This window comes from Nerophis ophidion, linkage group LG15 (assembly GCF_033978795.1).
Source record: "Nerophis ophidion isolate RoL-2023_Sa linkage group LG15, RoL_Noph_v1.0, whole genome shotgun sequence".
Lineage (NCBI taxonomy): Eukaryota > Metazoa > Chordata > Actinopteri > Syngnathiformes > Syngnathidae > Nerophis > Nerophis ophidion.
In genome coordinates this window covers 48,736,583-48,752,807 of record NC_084625.1, presented here as the reverse complement: position 1 = coordinate 48,752,807, position 16,225 = coordinate 48,736,583, and the positions used below count along the sequence as shown (strand labels likewise).

The following is a 16,225-nucleotide window of genomic DNA, read 5'->3' as shown; positions in this document are numbered from 1 at the left end:
TGTGACGAAGTGTGTGTGTGTGTGTGTGTGTGTGTGTGTGTGTGTGTGTGTGTGTGTGTGTGTGACGAGACAAATAAGCTGGAATGAGAATGCCAGCGGCAAGAAATGTTGTTCTAAGAGTGTGCAGAGAAACAATAAACTGGCAGCCATGGAGCTAACAGTGATGTGCAATGGGGTTCATGGTCCAAGAGCAGTGATGGGCAGTAACAAGCTACATGTCGCTAAGCTACGTCACTTAATTACAATCTCGGCTGCGTTAGTTTCTTTCATACTGCTGCGAACGGGGATGCCAAGCCAGGACGCCGGTGTGAGAGGCGAGCGTGCAGCCTGCCGAGCTAAAAGCGCAGTTGACCAGCTTCCGTTGCACTTGCAAATGGATTATAATTTTGCCTTGTTGCTGTTCTGTTAAGTAATAAAAATGTATTTTCTTTCAAACTGTTTTTGGGGCTGCTGATGTTTGTTTTGTGGGTGATAGGGAGGGGGTGGTTTAGGCTTGGGGGGCGCACTTGGGTCTAGGTGGGCTCTGCCGACAAGGTGTCTTAGTCTATTTATTAAAATGGGATGGTTTACCCTAAGATGTGTCTGGAGCCGCATAAAATCAAAAGTCTTATATAAGTGTTGTAATGAAGACAACACATGACGTAAGTGTTTATATTAGCCTACTATCAAAATGATTTTGAAAGCCTTATATAAGTGTTGTAATGAAGGCAACACATGACGGAAGTGTTTATATTAGCCTACTATCAATATGACTTTAAAAGTCTTATATAAGTGTTATAATGAAGACAACACATGATGTAAGTGTCTATATTAGCTATATTAGCCTACTATCAATATGACTTTAAAAGTCTTATATAAGTGTTATAATGAAGACAACACATGATGTGTCTATATTAGCCCACATTCAAAATTACTTCAAAAGTCTTATATAAGTGTTATAATGAAGGCAACTTATGATGGAAGTGTCTATTAGCCTACTATCAAATTTACTTTAAAAGTCTTATATGTGTTATACTGAAGACAACACATGATGTAAGTGTCTATATTAGCCTACTATGAAAATGACTTTAAAAGTCTTATATAAGTGTTATAATGAAAACAACACATGATGTAAGTGTCTATATTAGCCTACTATGAAAATGACTTGTATAAGTGTTATAATGAAGGCAACACGTGACGTAATTTTCTATATTAGCTATATTAGCCTACTATCAAAATGACTTTAAATCTTTTATAATGAAGACAATACATGATGTAAGTGTCCGTAATAGCTTTGTTAGCCTAATATTAAAACTTACTTTAAAATTCTCGAATAAGTGTTATAATGAAGACAACTCGTGATGTGTCTATATTAGCTATATTAGCCTACTATCAAAATTACTTAAAAGTGTTATATAAGTCTTATACAGAAGGCAACACATGTAAGTGTCTATATTAGCTTCCTTTCAAAATTACTTTAAAAGTCTTATATAAATGTTATGAAGACAACACATAGGGTAAGTGTCTATATTAGCCTACTATCAAAATGACCTTAAAAGTCTTATATAAGTGTTATAATGAAAACAACACATGATGTAAGTGTCTATATTAGCCTACTATGAAAATTACTAAACTTCTTATATAAGTGTTATAATGAAGGCAACACGTGACGTAAGTGTCTATATTAGCCTACTATCAAAATTACTTTAAATCTGTTATAATGAAGACAATACATGACGTAAGTGTCTGTAATAGCTATATTAGTCTCCTATCAAAATGACCTTAAAAGTCTTGTATAAGTGTTATAATGAAAACAACACATGATGTAAGTGTCTATATTAGCCTACTATGAAAATGACTAAACTTCTTATATAAGTGTTATAATGAAGGCAACACGTGACGTAAGTGTCTATATTAGCTATATTAGTCTACTATCAAAATTACTTTAAAATTCTCATATAAGTGTTATAATGAAGACAATACATGATGTAAGTGTCTACATTAGCTATATTAGCCTACTATCAAAATTACTTTAAAATTGTTATAATGAAGGCAACACATGATGTAAGTGTCTAGATTGGTTGAATTGGCCTACTATCAAAATGACTTTAAAAGTCTTATATAAGTGTTATAATGAAAGCAAAACATGATGTGTCTATATTAGCTGTAATAACCTACTATCAAAATGACTTTAAAAGTCTTATATAAGTGTTGTAATGAAGACAATACATGATGTAAGTGTCTATATTAGTCTACTATTAAAATGAATTTAAGCGTCAAATATAAGTGTTATAATGAAGGCAACGCGTGATGTAAGTGTTTATATTAGATATATTAGCCTATGATCAAAATGACTTTAAATTTGTTATAATGATGACAATACATGATGTAAGTGTCTGTATTAGCTATATTAGCCTACTATCAAAATTACTTTAAAAGTCTTGTATAAGTGTTTTAATGAAAACAACACGTGATGTGAGTGTCTATGTTAGCTATATTAGCCTACTATCAAAATTACTTTAAAATTGTTATAATAAAGACAACACATGATGTAAGTGTCTAGATTAGTTGTATTAGCCTACTATCAAAATTACTTTAAAATTGTTATAATAAAGACAACACATGATGTAAGTGTCTAGATTAGTTGTATTAGCCTACTATCAAAATTACTTTAAAAGTCTTATATAAGTGTTATAATGAAGGCAACACATGATGTAAGTGTTTATATTAGCACACTATCAAAATGACTTTAAAATTCTTATAATGAAGGCAACCCATGATGTAAGTGTCTATATTAGTTGTATTAGCATACTATCAAAATGACTTTAAATTTCTTATACAAGTGTTAGGCAACACATGATGTAAGTGTCTATAGTAGCTATAATAGCTTACTATCAAAATGCATAATATCATCAACTAATGCACAGAGGAGTGGTCCCCGCGGGTCCGGACTTCATAATAATGGGAAAGTCCAGTCCATTGGGAGACTAGCAGGGGATCATCTTGAATAGAGACAAGTCCAAAGCACAGAGACGTCCCCAACTAAAGGGGAGTGATACATCCTGGGTCCCGACTTTGAACAGCGAGCGCATAATCCGTGGTCGCCTGACAACCTCTCGACGCAGGAGAGGGGTGGAGTAGAGCAGAAAAGAGAGACAGCAGATCAACTGGTCTAAAAAAATGGTCTATTTAAAGGTTGGGACTTAAATGCTTCTGGGGTTGCAACTCTGTTACTCTCTCAAGTCCGAATATTTTTTGGGGGGGGCTCTGGGAATCACTAATAAGCTGGAGTTCTTGGGGTCTTCTTGGTACAGTACAATCGGCAAGATAGGATTTGATCCCTGTCCGAAGAGAGCAATTCATAATGCTTTGAAGTTTATACTCGAAGAACCCATGACATTATTTCAAAAGTGATGTGGATTTACCAGAACCTCTACCAGCTTAGGCACACCCTCCTCACAGTGAGCCAGAGTCCTGTGTGACATCCCTCTGCAGTTCATTCTCCGATCAGCAAGACTAATGATGGCACACTTAGGGTACAGACCATCAACATGCTCTGGAAAGTCGAGGTCTATGATAAATATGAGTCCGACAAAAACAGCGCCATTGGTTCGGCTCGGTTTCTCTCAGGTTTCTACCTGGTCTTTGATCAGGCAATGTTTAGGAAAATGTTCAAAAGGACAGGAACGATACAGAAATACAAATAACAGATTTTGGTTCGTAGGTGAACTTCGTGGCCAGTACCCGTTATGACACACTACGGTTCACATGTTTCGATCTTCCTATCTGGGAGTGTGATATCAAACCAGATTTGTATCGATCGCCGCGAGCATTCCTCTGAAAGGGGGTTATCGTGACCAAATGGTTTAGACTCCGGATAAGGTCTGGCATCTCTGGGTGTAATTTGTGCGTGGCCGTGTGCACTTGCGAGAGATTGTCGTGCTGTTGTTGGTGTTTGTTGGAGTTGCTGACAGGTCCATTAAAACCGACGGTGCACAGGCAGCTCCCAGGAGACCATGCGAGCTGACCCGGAGGAAGAACAGCTGCTGATGGCCTTCCTTCAGAGCCACACAGCGATTCTTTTTATTGCACCACCAACCTCTCTATCCTTTCACTGATTGGTTGATTCAGTTTGCAACTGGACTCTTTGGTTGGTCTTAGAAGAGGTTTCGCCTCTCATCCGAGTAGACTTCATCAGTTTCTGCTCATGGACTTAGATTGGTCAGATCAAGTGTTAGACTCTAGGTTGGTTAGATATAGTCTTGGACTGAGATTGGTCAGATCTAATCTAAGATTTAGATTGGTCAAATCAAGTCTTAGACTTAGATTGGTCGAATCAAGTTTTGGACTTAGATTGGTCAGCTCTAGTCTTGGACTGAAATTGGTCAGCTCTAGTCTTAGACTTAGATTGGTCAGCTCTAGTCTTAGACTTAAATTGGTCAGCTCGATTCTTAGACTTAGATTGGTCACTTCAAGTCTGGGACTTAGATTGGTAACATCAAGTCTGGGACTCAATTCTTAGATTTAAATTGTTCGGATCTAGTCTTGGACATGGATTAGTCAGATTAAGTCTTAGATTTAGATTGGTCAGATCTAGTCTAAGACTTAGATTGGTCAGATCTAGTCTAAGACTTAGATTGGTCAGATCTAGTCTAAGACTTAGATTGGTCAGATCTAGTCTAAGACTTAGATTGGTCAGATCTAGTCTAAGACTTAGATTGGTCAGATCTAGTCTAAGACTTAGATTGGTCAGATCTAGTCTAAGACTTAGATTGGTCAGATCTAGTCTAAGACTTAGATTGGTCAGATCTAGTCTAAGACTTAGATTGGTCAGATCTAGTCTAAGACTTAGATTGGTCAGATCTAGTCTAAGACTTAGATTGGTCAGATCTAGTCTAAGACTTAGATTGGTCAGATCTAGTCTAAGACTTAGATTGGTCAGATCTAGTCTAAGACTTAGATTGGTCAGATCTAGTCTTGGACTTAGATTGGTCAGATCTAGTCTTGGACTTAGATTGGTCAGATCAAGTCTTGGACTTAGATTGGTCAGCTCGATTCTTAGACTTAGATTGGTCACTTCAAGTCTGGGACTTAGATTGGTAACATCAAGTCTGGGACTTAGATTGGTAACATCAAGTCTGGGACTCAATTCTTAGATTTAAATTGTTCGGATCTAGTCCAGGACTTAGATTGGTCGGATCTAGTCCAGGACTTAGATTGGTCGGATCTAGTCCAGGACTTAGATTGGTCGGATCTAGTCCAGGACTTAGATTGGTCGGATCTAGTCCAGGACTTAGATTGGTCGGATCTAGTCCAGGACTTAGATTGGTCGGATCTAGTCCAGGACTTAGATTGGTCGGATCTAGTCCAGGACTGAGAATGGTCGGATCTAGTCTTGGACTGAGAATGGTCGGATCTAGTCTTGGACTTACATTCGTCACATCAAGTCTGGGACTCAATTCTTAGACTAAAATTGTTTGGAACTAGTCTTGGACATGGATTTGTCGGATTAAGTCTTGGACTGAGATTGGTCGGATCAAATTTTGGACTTAAGTTGGTCATATAAAGTCTGGGACTCAATTCTTAGACTAAAGTTGTTTGGATCTAGTCTTTTTTTTTTATTTTTTAGACTAAAATATCAACAACACCCAGAAACGCTAATATCTAAAATAGGTTAGACATTTCTTGAAATAAAACTCTAAAATAAATTCAAACTTAGTGTGTAAGATCATAAAGGAAAGACAATAAAGAAGTTAGCATGTTTGCGTTGAGGAATGTTTAAAAAACGCCTTCACCTCCTTTTTTTTAATAGTCGAGATGTTTCAGACGGATCATTTCCGTGCGTTTGTGCTCCAACACAAACACGGCGAGGATGAAAGTAAACAAATCCCCGGCCGGCACAGCGTGAGCTGGATGCTGGGCCGTGGTTTTTTTTTTTTTTTTTGGCAGGCGCTCTACTTGACACCTCGGAGGCGGCGATGACAACATGGCCGACGGCGTCTTGTCCGGCAACTCTGCCTCCCGGCCTCCCGCCAAGTATGTACCATCACAAAGTGTGTGTGTGTGTGTGTGTGTGTGTGTGTGTGTGTGTGTGTGTGTGTGTGTGTGTGTTTCCCACCCCGTCCACTCGTCCGTCCCACGTTAGATTCCCGGCCCGGCTTTGCATGTCGTCCATTTCAGCTTCTGGCGAGGCATCAGTGGGAGATTTCGTTCCGTCCTCGCTCGGATGATATTTGGATTTATCGTGTTTGATTCCACTTTAATGGAACATTAGATTGAAGCTCGGTTACAAAGGCGGTGTTTTTTTTTGTCGTTTGTGAAAATGTATTTACCTGCTAATATTTCTACAAAACTACTATTTACATGTTGTACAAATGGTAAATAAAAACCGAATACAATGATTTGCAAATCATTTTAAACCAATATTCAATTGCAGAGACTGCAAATACAAGATTTGTAATGTTCCAACTGAGAAAACTATTTTTTTTTTGTGCAAAAAAATCATTAACTTTAACATTAGCGTTTCTGGGTGTTGTTGATAAATGGCTTTCACTTGCATAGTGGAGTTGTAACTTGCACTTACAGACACAGTGACCAACTGTAGTTACTGAAAGTGGTTTTCTGAAGTGTTCCTGAGCCCATGTGGTGATATCCTTTACACAGTGTCGGTTTTTTAAATCTTTTTTTAGCTAGGCACCTTGTGTAAATGGTAAATAAAAACAGAATACATTGATTTGAAAATATTTTTCAACTTATTTTCAATCGAAAGGACTGCAAAGACAAGCTATTTAATGTTCCAGCTGAATAAACTTTTTTTTTTTTTTTTTTTTTGCAAGTAATCATTAACTTTAACATTAGCGTTTCCGGGTGTTGTTGATAAGTGGCTTTCACTTTGCATAATGGAGTTTTAACTTGCACTTACGGATGTAGCGATCAACTGTAGTTACTGATAGTGGGTTTCGGAAGTGTTCCTGAGCCCATGTGGTGATATCCTTCACACCCTGTCGGTTTTTTAATCTTTTTTAGCTAGGCACATTGTGTAAATGGTAAATAAAAACCGAATACAATGATTTGCCAATATTTTTCTACTTATTTTCAATCGAATGGACTGCAAAGACAAGCTATTTAATATTCCTACTGAAAAAAAACTTTTTTTTTTGCAAATAATCATTAACTTTAACATTGGCGTTTCTGGGTGTTGGTGATAAATGGTTTTCACTTGCATAGTAGAGTGATAACTTGCACTTACAGACACAGTGACCAACTGTAGTTACTGAAAGTGGTTTTCTGAAGTGTTCCTGAGCCCATGTGGTGATATCCTTTACACAGTGTCGTTTTTTTAATCTTTTTTAGCTAGTCATTTTGTGTACATGGTAAATAAAAACAGAATACATTGATTTGAAAATATTTTTCAACTTATTTTCAATCGAAAGGACTGCAAAGACAAGCTATTTAATGTTCCTACTGAAAAAAAACTTTTTTTTTTGCAAATAATCATTAACTTTAACATTGGCGTTTCTGGGTGTTGTTGATAAATGGTTTTCACTTGCATAGTGGAGTTATAACTTGACTTACAGACGCAGTGACCAACTGTAGTTACGGAAAGTGGTTTTCTGAAGTGTTCCTGAGCCCATGTGATGATATCCTTTACACAGTGTCGGTTTTTTAATCTTTTTTAGCTAGGCACATTGTGTAAATGGTAAATAAAAACAGAATACACTGATTTGCAAATATTTTTCTACTTATTTTCAATCGAATGGACTGCAAAGACAAGCTATTTAATGTTCCTACTGAAAAAAACATTTTTTTTTTGCAAATAATCATTAACTTTAACATTAGCGTTTCCGGGTGTTGTTGATAAATGGCTTTCACTTTGCATAGTGGAGTTTTAACTTGCACTTACAGATGTAGCGATCAACTGTAGTTACTGATAGTGGGTTTCGGAAATGTTCCTGAGCCCATGTGGTAATATCCTTCACACCCTGTCGGTTTTTCAAACATGGTGTATTTTTTTTTTTAGCTAACTTAGACTTCTATAACTATTAGTTGGCTAGCATTTACCTATTGCTTTTTTAAACTAATTTTGCAGGTCTACACTTTCTAATACTGGTTGCCTATTAATGTTAGCATGTATAGTAAACATTAGCATGTTATATTATTTTTAGCCTACTTTGCAGGAAAATTTCTGTTATGTAGATCTGTACCTCATACATGCTATCTGTTAGCATGTCAATGCTAGCATACAGGCATTTTTGCAAATTTTACAGGTCTAAATCTCAGAATCATACCTGTATAATTATGTACTTGATACATGTTAACTGTTAGCATTATATGACTTTCTTTACCCATGCTAACTATTAAAATGTTAAAATAACATGTTTTCTTTCCTTTACTTAACTGCAGGTTTTTGGTTTACGCATGCTAACTGTTAGTAGGCTACCGTTTGGATCTTGTTTTTTTAACTGATTTTTCAGGTCTTATAAGTTGGTGTTTGACGCATACTAACTGTTAGCGTATTAACGTTAGCATACTAGCTTTTCAGGCTAGTCCGAGTCATTTAACTTTGTACTTAGCACACGCTAACTATTTGCATGGTAGCATTAGCACGTTAGCTTCTTGACAATTTTTACAGTTGTAAACCTCAGAATCATACAGTTTGGTACTTGACACGTGCTGACTTTTAGAATTTAAAGTTAGCATGTTAGCTTTTGGAACTAATTTTGCAGGTCCACACCTCCTAATACCAAGTGTTAGCATATCAATGTTAGCATGTAAGCATTAGCATGCTAGCTTTTTTAGCTAACTTTGCAGATATCCGACTGCGAGCATTTCAACGTTATACTTCACACAAGCTATCTGTTAGCATGTTAATGTTAGCATACTAGCACTTCTGCAAATTTTACACATGTTCACCTCAGAATCATACCTGTATAATTAGGTACTTGACACATGTTAACTATTAGCATGCTAACGATAATAGCACGTTTGCTTTAACGACTACTTTTGCAGGTGTACACCTTAGCATTATATGACATGGTTTACCAATGCTAACTATTAACATGTTATCTTCCTTTTACCTAACTGCGGGTTTTTGCTTTATGCATGCTAACTATTAGCAGGCTAGCGTTTACATGTTGCTTTTTTTTAACTGATTTTGCAATGTTTGACGCATACTAACTGTTAGCGTATTAACGTTAGCATGTTAGCTTTGCAGGCTAGTCCGAGTCATTTGATTTTGTACTTCGCACACGCTAACTATTTGCATGGTAGCATTAACACGCTAACTTTTTACCAATTTCTACGGTTGTACACCTCAGAATCATACAGTTTGGTGCATGACATATGCTGACTTTTAGCATGCTAATGTTAGCATGTTAGCTTATTTAGCTAATTTAGCAGATGTAAAATTTTGTCTGTCATTATTTACGTGTTAGTGTTTGCATTTTTTAGCTTTTTAGCCTACTTTACAGATAAATGTCTCTAAGTCATATAATTTGGTACGTGGAACTTGTTTCAGACATTGTGAGGACTTCCAAGGGAACTTGTTTCAGACATTGTGAGGACTTCCAAGGGAACTTGTTTCAGACATTGTGAGGACTTCCAAGGGAACTTGTTTCAGACATTGTGAGGACTTCCAAGGGAACTTGTTTCAGACATTGTGAGGACTTCCAAGGGAACTTGTTTCAGACATTGTGAGGACTTCCAAAGGAACTTGTTTCAGACATTGTGACCAAGGGAACTTGTTTCAGACATTGTGACCAAGGGAACTTGTTTCAGACATTGTGAGGACTTCCAAGGGAACTTGTTTCAGACATTGTGGGGATTTCCAAGGGAACTTGTTTCAGACATTGTTAGGACTTCCAAGGGAACTTGTTTCAGACATTGTGAGGACTTCCAAGGGAACTTGTTTCAGACATTGTGAGGACTTCCAAGAAAACCAACATTTTGCCTCATTTTGCTCCTCAGACGACTGCTTCTCCTCTTGTGTCTTTTCATCATTATAAGATTGTGATCCGGCTCCTGCTTGCTTGTCCGGCTTCTGGCCGAGATCTCTGCAAACAGAGCGGAGTGAAGTCCCATAGGGCCTGCCTGCCAACACGTCTCAGAAGGGCTGCTTGTTAAAAGATATGGACAGTGAGGATGTTAGGATGTGTGGTGGACGGCCAGCCGGGGTTCGAACCTCCGTCTGCATGTTCTACACTCTGAGCGGGAGGGGTTTGCTTCATGCCACATCCCAAAAATATGCTGGGAGAGTTGATAACATGTGAATTGCCAAATAGACTTAAGCTCACTATATGTACATGTTAGCATGCTAACGTTAGCATATATATATATTTTTTAGCAACTTTTACTGATGTACACCTCAGTTATATAATTTGCTATGTAAAGCATGTTAACTGTTAGCATGTAAGAGTTTTCAACTAATTTTGCAAGTCACATAATTTGGTACTTGACACATGCTAACATTAGCATGTACATTTGTTTTGCTAATGTTGCTGACGTACACCTTAATTGTATAATTTGGTACTTAAAGCATGGTAACTGTTAGCATGTTAGATTTTTTTTAACTAATTTTGGCGGTGTACAATTCAGGGTCATATAAATTGGCACTTGACACATGCTAACATTAGCATGTTAGCTGTTTTTTTCTAAAACATTTTGCTGACGTACACCTCAGTTATGTAATTTGGTGCATGCTAACTGTTAGCATGTTAGATTGTTCAACTAATTTTGCAGGTGTAAACTTTAGGGTCATTTAACTTGGTACTATACACATGCTAACATTCGCATGTTAGCTTTTTAGGCTAACTTTGCAAGTATATACCTCAGTCGTATACCTTTGTACTTCATATATGGTCAGTGTTAGCATGCCGATATTAACATGTTAGCTTTTTAAGCTACTTTTACAGCCCTACTAACTGAGCTGCCTGAGCTGGACTGTTAGCATGTTAATTTTAGCACACTAATGATAGCATGTTAGTTTTTTTCAGCAAATTTTGCTGACGTACACCTCAGTTCTATAATTTGGTACTTGACACATGCTAACATTAACATGTTAGCTTTTTTCGTTAACTTTGCAAATATTTATAGAATTTTGTATTTCATACATGGTCGGTTTTAGCATGCGGATATTAACATGTTAGCTTTTTTAAGCTACCTTTACAACCTGATTGACTGAGCTGCCCAATCCGGACTGTTAGTATGTACATTTTAGCATGCTAATTATAGCATGTTAGATTTTTTTCTGCAAATTTTGCTGACGTCCACCTCAGGTATATAATGTGGTAGTTGACACATGCTAACATTAGCATGTTAGCTTTTTCGCTAACTTTGCAAATATATATATATATAACTTTGTATTTCCTACATGGTCAGCGTTAGCATGCCTATATCAATATATTAGCTTTTTTTTTTTTTTTTAGATACTTTTACAGCCCGATTAACTGAGCTGCCAAATCCGGACTGTTAGCATGTTAATTATAGCACGCTAATAATAGCATGTAAGATTTTTTTCAGCAAATTTTGCTTACATTCATCTCAGTTATGTAGTTTGTTACTTGACACATGTTAGCATTAGCATGTCAGCTTTTTTCGCTAACTTTACAAATATATACATAACTTTGTATTTCATAAGTGGTCGGTGTTAGCATGCCGATATTAACATGTCAGCTTTTTTTAGCTACTTTTACAGCCCGATTAACTTGACACATGCTAACACTAGTATGTTAGCTTTTTACGCTAACTTTGTGTGTATATATATATAAAACTTTGTATTTTATACATGGTCATTGTTAGCATGCCGACATTATCATGTTAGCTTTTTTAAGCTACTTTTACAGCCCGATTAACTAAGCTGCCCGAGCCGGTCTGTTAGCATGCTAATGTTAGCATTTCACATTTTTTCGCAGTTGTACTTAAATGGCATGAATATTTATACATCTTCCACATGTGTAGCTCGGTTGGTAGAATGGCCGTGCCAGCAACTTGAGGGTTGCAGGTTCGATTCCCGCTTCCGCCATCCTAGTCACTACCGTTGTGTCCTTGAGCAAGACACTTGACCCACCTGCTCCCAGTGCCACCCACACTGGTTTAAATGTAACTTAGATATTGGGTTTCACTATGTAAAGCGCTTTGAGTCACTAGAGAAAAGCGCTATATAAATATAATAATTCAATTCACATGTTTATATATTTTTGTAAGTTTTATTTCGACGAAAAAATAATATTGAAAATTTGATAACGTAAAAGTTTTGGCAATATTAAAATTTATAGAACATGTTTATTTCTGTCAAAATGTAAAGAACGACTACATTCATTTACATTAGAAACGATGCGTTTGAGGGCAATCGGAAATGATGAAGCTGGGCTTTAGTTTGACACCTGTGGCATGGGAAACTATTTAAAATTGTAAAGTGAATTTTTATTTAAATTCGCTGTTACATGGGATTTTTCTCGATGAAAGCGAGTTTGACAAAAAAAAATAATAATCACATCGTCCAGTATTTGTAACTTTCAATCAATCAATGTTTATTTATATAGCCCTAAATCACCAGTGTCTCAAAGGGCTGCACAAACCACAATGTATTGGCCCTGCGATGTGGTGGCGACTTGTCCAGGGTGTACCCAGCCTTCCGCCCGATTGTAGCTGAGAGAGGCACCAGCGCCCCCTGTGCGACCCCAAAGGGAAGAAGCGGTAAGAAATGGAGGGAATACATTTATTTACATTAGAAACGATGCGTTCGCGGGCCATATGAAACAACGAAGATTGTCTTTTAGTTTGACACCTGTGGCATGGGAAACTGTGTCAAATTATTAAGTGAATTTGTATTTTAAATTCGCTGTTAGAGGGCATTTTTCTAGAATGACAAAAAAAAAAATTATGACGTCATCCAGTATTTGTAACTTTACGTGTTAGTGACCACATGCACTACCTTACACCGGTGCATGAACGCACCATCTGACTGAGACGTCATTGTTACTTTGCCAAAGGGAATTGTAGTTTTTAGTGATTGTTCCTAACGTGTATGTGAATTTTTAAATTTTTTTAATTTGACCGAATATGATAATGTAGTAGTTGTGGCAATATTAAAGTTTTTCGGTCAAAAAGAACGACGACATTTATTTACATTAGAAAACGATGCGTTCGTGGGCCATATGAAATGACAAAGCTGGCCTTTAGTCTGACACCTGTGGCATGGGAAACTGTGTCAAATTATGAACTGAATTTGTATTTTAAATTCGCTGTTAGAGGGCATTTTTCTAGAATGACAAAAAAAAAAGTATGACGTCATCCAGTATTTGTAACTTTACGTGTTAGTGACCACATGCACGACCTTACACCGGTGCGTGAACGCACCATCTGACTGAGACGTCATTGTTACTTTGCCAAAGGGAATTGTAGTTTTTAGTGATTGATCCTAACGTGTATGTGAATTTTTAATTATTTTTAATTTGACCAAATATGATAATGTGGCAATATTAAAGTTTTTCGGTCAAAATGTAAAGAACGACTACATTTATTTACATTAGAAAACGATGCGTTCGTGGGCCATATGAAATGACGAAGCTGGCCTTTAGTTTGACACCTGTGGCATGGAAAACTGTGTCAAATTATAGAGTGAATATGTATTTAAATTCGCTGTTAGAGGGCATTTTTCTAGAATGACAAAAAAAAAGTATGACGTCATTCAGTATTTGTAACTTTACGTGTTAGTGACCACATGCACGACCTTACACCGGTGCGTGAACGCACCATCTGACTGAGACGTCATTGTTACTTTGCCAAAGGGAATTGTAGTTTTTAGTGATTGATCCTAACGTGTATGTGAATTTTTTATTTTTTTTAATTGGACCAAATATGATAATGTAGTGGTTTTAGCAATATTAAAGTTTTTCAGTCAAAATGTAAAGAACGACTACGTTTATTTACATTAGAAAACGATGCGTTCGCGGGCCGTATGAAATGACGAAGCTGGCCTTTAGTTTGACACCTGTGGCATGGGAAACTGTGTAAATTTATGAAGTGAATTTGTATTTTAAATTCGCTGTTAGAGGGCATTTTTCTAGAATGACGAAAAAAGTATGACGTCATTCAGTATTTGTAATTTTACGTGTTAGTGACCACATGCACGACCTTACATCGGTGCATGAACGCACCATCTAACTGAGACGTCATTGTTGCCTTGCCAAAGGGAATTGTAGTCTTTAATGATTGATCCTAACGTGTATTTGAATTTTTTAATTTTTTTAATTTGACCAAATAATTAATATTGAAAATATGATAATGTAGTAGTTGTGGCAATATTAAAGATTTTTCGGTCAAAATGTAAAGAACGACGACATTTATTTACATTAGAAACGATGCGTTCGCGGGCCATATGAAATGACGAAGCTGGCCTTTAGTTTGACACCTGTGGCATGGGAAACTGTGTAAAATTATGAATTGAAGTTGTAATAAATTCACTGTTAGAGGGTATTTTTTTAGCTTGACAAAAAAATAATAATCACGTCATCCAGTATTTGTAATTTTACGTGTTAGTGGCCGCGTGCACTACTTTACACCGGTAGATGAACGCACCATCTGACTGAGACGTCATAATTGTCTTGCTAAAGGGAATTGTAGTCCTTATGTGTTTGATTCTAACGTACCGCCTACTGAAGAAAACTACAATCCGTCCAAAGCGGAAGTGTCTCAAAGCAAAAGAAGAAGAAAAAACAAAAAGGACGTCAACAATGTCTCACCCGGCAAAGAAGCGAAAATTCGACAAAACCCGCCAGGACAGCCTTTATTTCGACAGCTACTCGGACGTGACGATCCACGAGGAGATGATAGCGGACCACGTCCGCACCAACACGTACAGACTCGCCATTCTGAAGAACAGCGAGTCGATCCGGGGCAAGGTGGTCCTGGACGTGGGGGCCGGCACCGGCGTCCTCAGCGTGTTCTGCGTGCAGGCCGGCGCCGAGAAAGTCTACGCCGTGGAAGCCTCCTCCATCGCCGAGCAAGCCGCCAAAATCATCCGCCAAAACAACATGGAGGACAAGATCCGAGTGGTCCGAGGCACGGTGGAGACCGCGGAGCTCCCGGAGATGGTGGACGTGATTGTGAGCGAGTGGATGGGCTACGCGCTCCTCCACGAGTCCATGCTCAACTCGGTGCTGTTTGCCCGGGACAAGTGGCTGAAGAAGCCCGGGGGCGTCCTCCTGCCCGACAAGGCGCAGCTCTACATCGCGCCCATCAGCGAGCCGGTGGCGGAGGAGCGGCTGGGCTTCTGGCACACCGTCAAGGACACCTACGGCGTGGACATGTCCTGCATGAGCGACTTCGCCCGCAAGTGCATCAAGAACGCCGACATCTCCATCAGCCCCTTGGCCGCCGAGGACGTCCTCTCCCACCCGGCCCGCTTCGCCGAGCTGGACCTCAACACGGCCGCGGTGGAGCAGCTGCGGTCGGTCGGAGGCCGCTTCCGCTGCGAGTCGTTCGGCTCGGCGGCCGTGAACGCCTTCTGCGTCTACTTCACCGTCTCCTTCCCCTGCCCGGACCGGCCGCAGCCGCTGGTGCTGTCCACGTCCCCGTTCATGCCCGAGACCCACTGGAAGCAAGCGGTGCTGTACCTGGACGCTCCCGTGGACGTGACCCAGGACACTCTGGTGAGCGGGGAGGTCAACATGTATCCTTCTGAGGAGAGCGACCGACATGTTTGCATCGGTCTGGAGTACACCATCGGGAAGCATAAAACGCACACTAAGACCTTTTCCATCCCCGACTGGACTGCGGAGACACTGTCCTAGTTTTTGTATAAACACTAAATTATAGCTGGTTAAGCACGTGAAGTGCACGTTTATGCAAAATGGTGTAGGAATCGACCGATTATTCCACCTCCATCCACATCGGCCAATATTCGATTGTCAATATTCAGTGTTTTATCGTTTATAGGAAATATTGTAAATCCCACATTCTTTGTCATGTACATTCTGGGTGTGTCATTCAGTAAAAAATTAAAAAAAATCCATTCCGTTTTGTGCATTCAATCAGACATTATTGCAAGGTTTTGTATTGGTGTTCCAAAAAATGAGATTTACCGGGTTCCGGATGCATTTTTTTTCCTCAAAATTAGGCCGCCCTGAGTGAAAATAATTGACCAGGACTGGGCTGAGTTAAGCACGGAAAGTGGAAATTTATGTCAAAATGGTGTAGGAATCGCCCGATTATTCCACGTACATTAACATTGGCCAATATTTGGTTG

The 16,225-nt window shown here is 38.5% G+C and overlaps 1 protein-coding gene across 2 annotated transcripts in view; it reads left to right on the top strand.

Annotated features, from left to right (window-relative positions):
- The window catches only part of prmt6 (protein arginine methyltransferase 6), a 20,933-nt gene extending 4,937 nt beyond the window's left edge, over positions 1–15,996 (top strand). The window contains exons 1-2 of one of the 2 annotated variants that reach the window (XM_061922324.1): positions 5,883–6,015; positions 14,661–15,996. In XM_061922324.1, the coding sequence (XP_061778308.1) occupies positions 14,712–15,770 (1,059 nt within the window). In that variant the 5' untranslated portion in view covers positions 5,883–6,015; positions 14,661–14,711 and the 3' untranslated portion in view covers positions 15,771–15,996. Of the gene's footprint in view, positions 1–5,882; positions 6,016–14,660 lie in introns of those variants that run through there. The other variant, XM_061922325.1, reaches the window with a different exon arrangement.
- Positions 15,997–16,225: the final 229 nt, after the last annotated feature.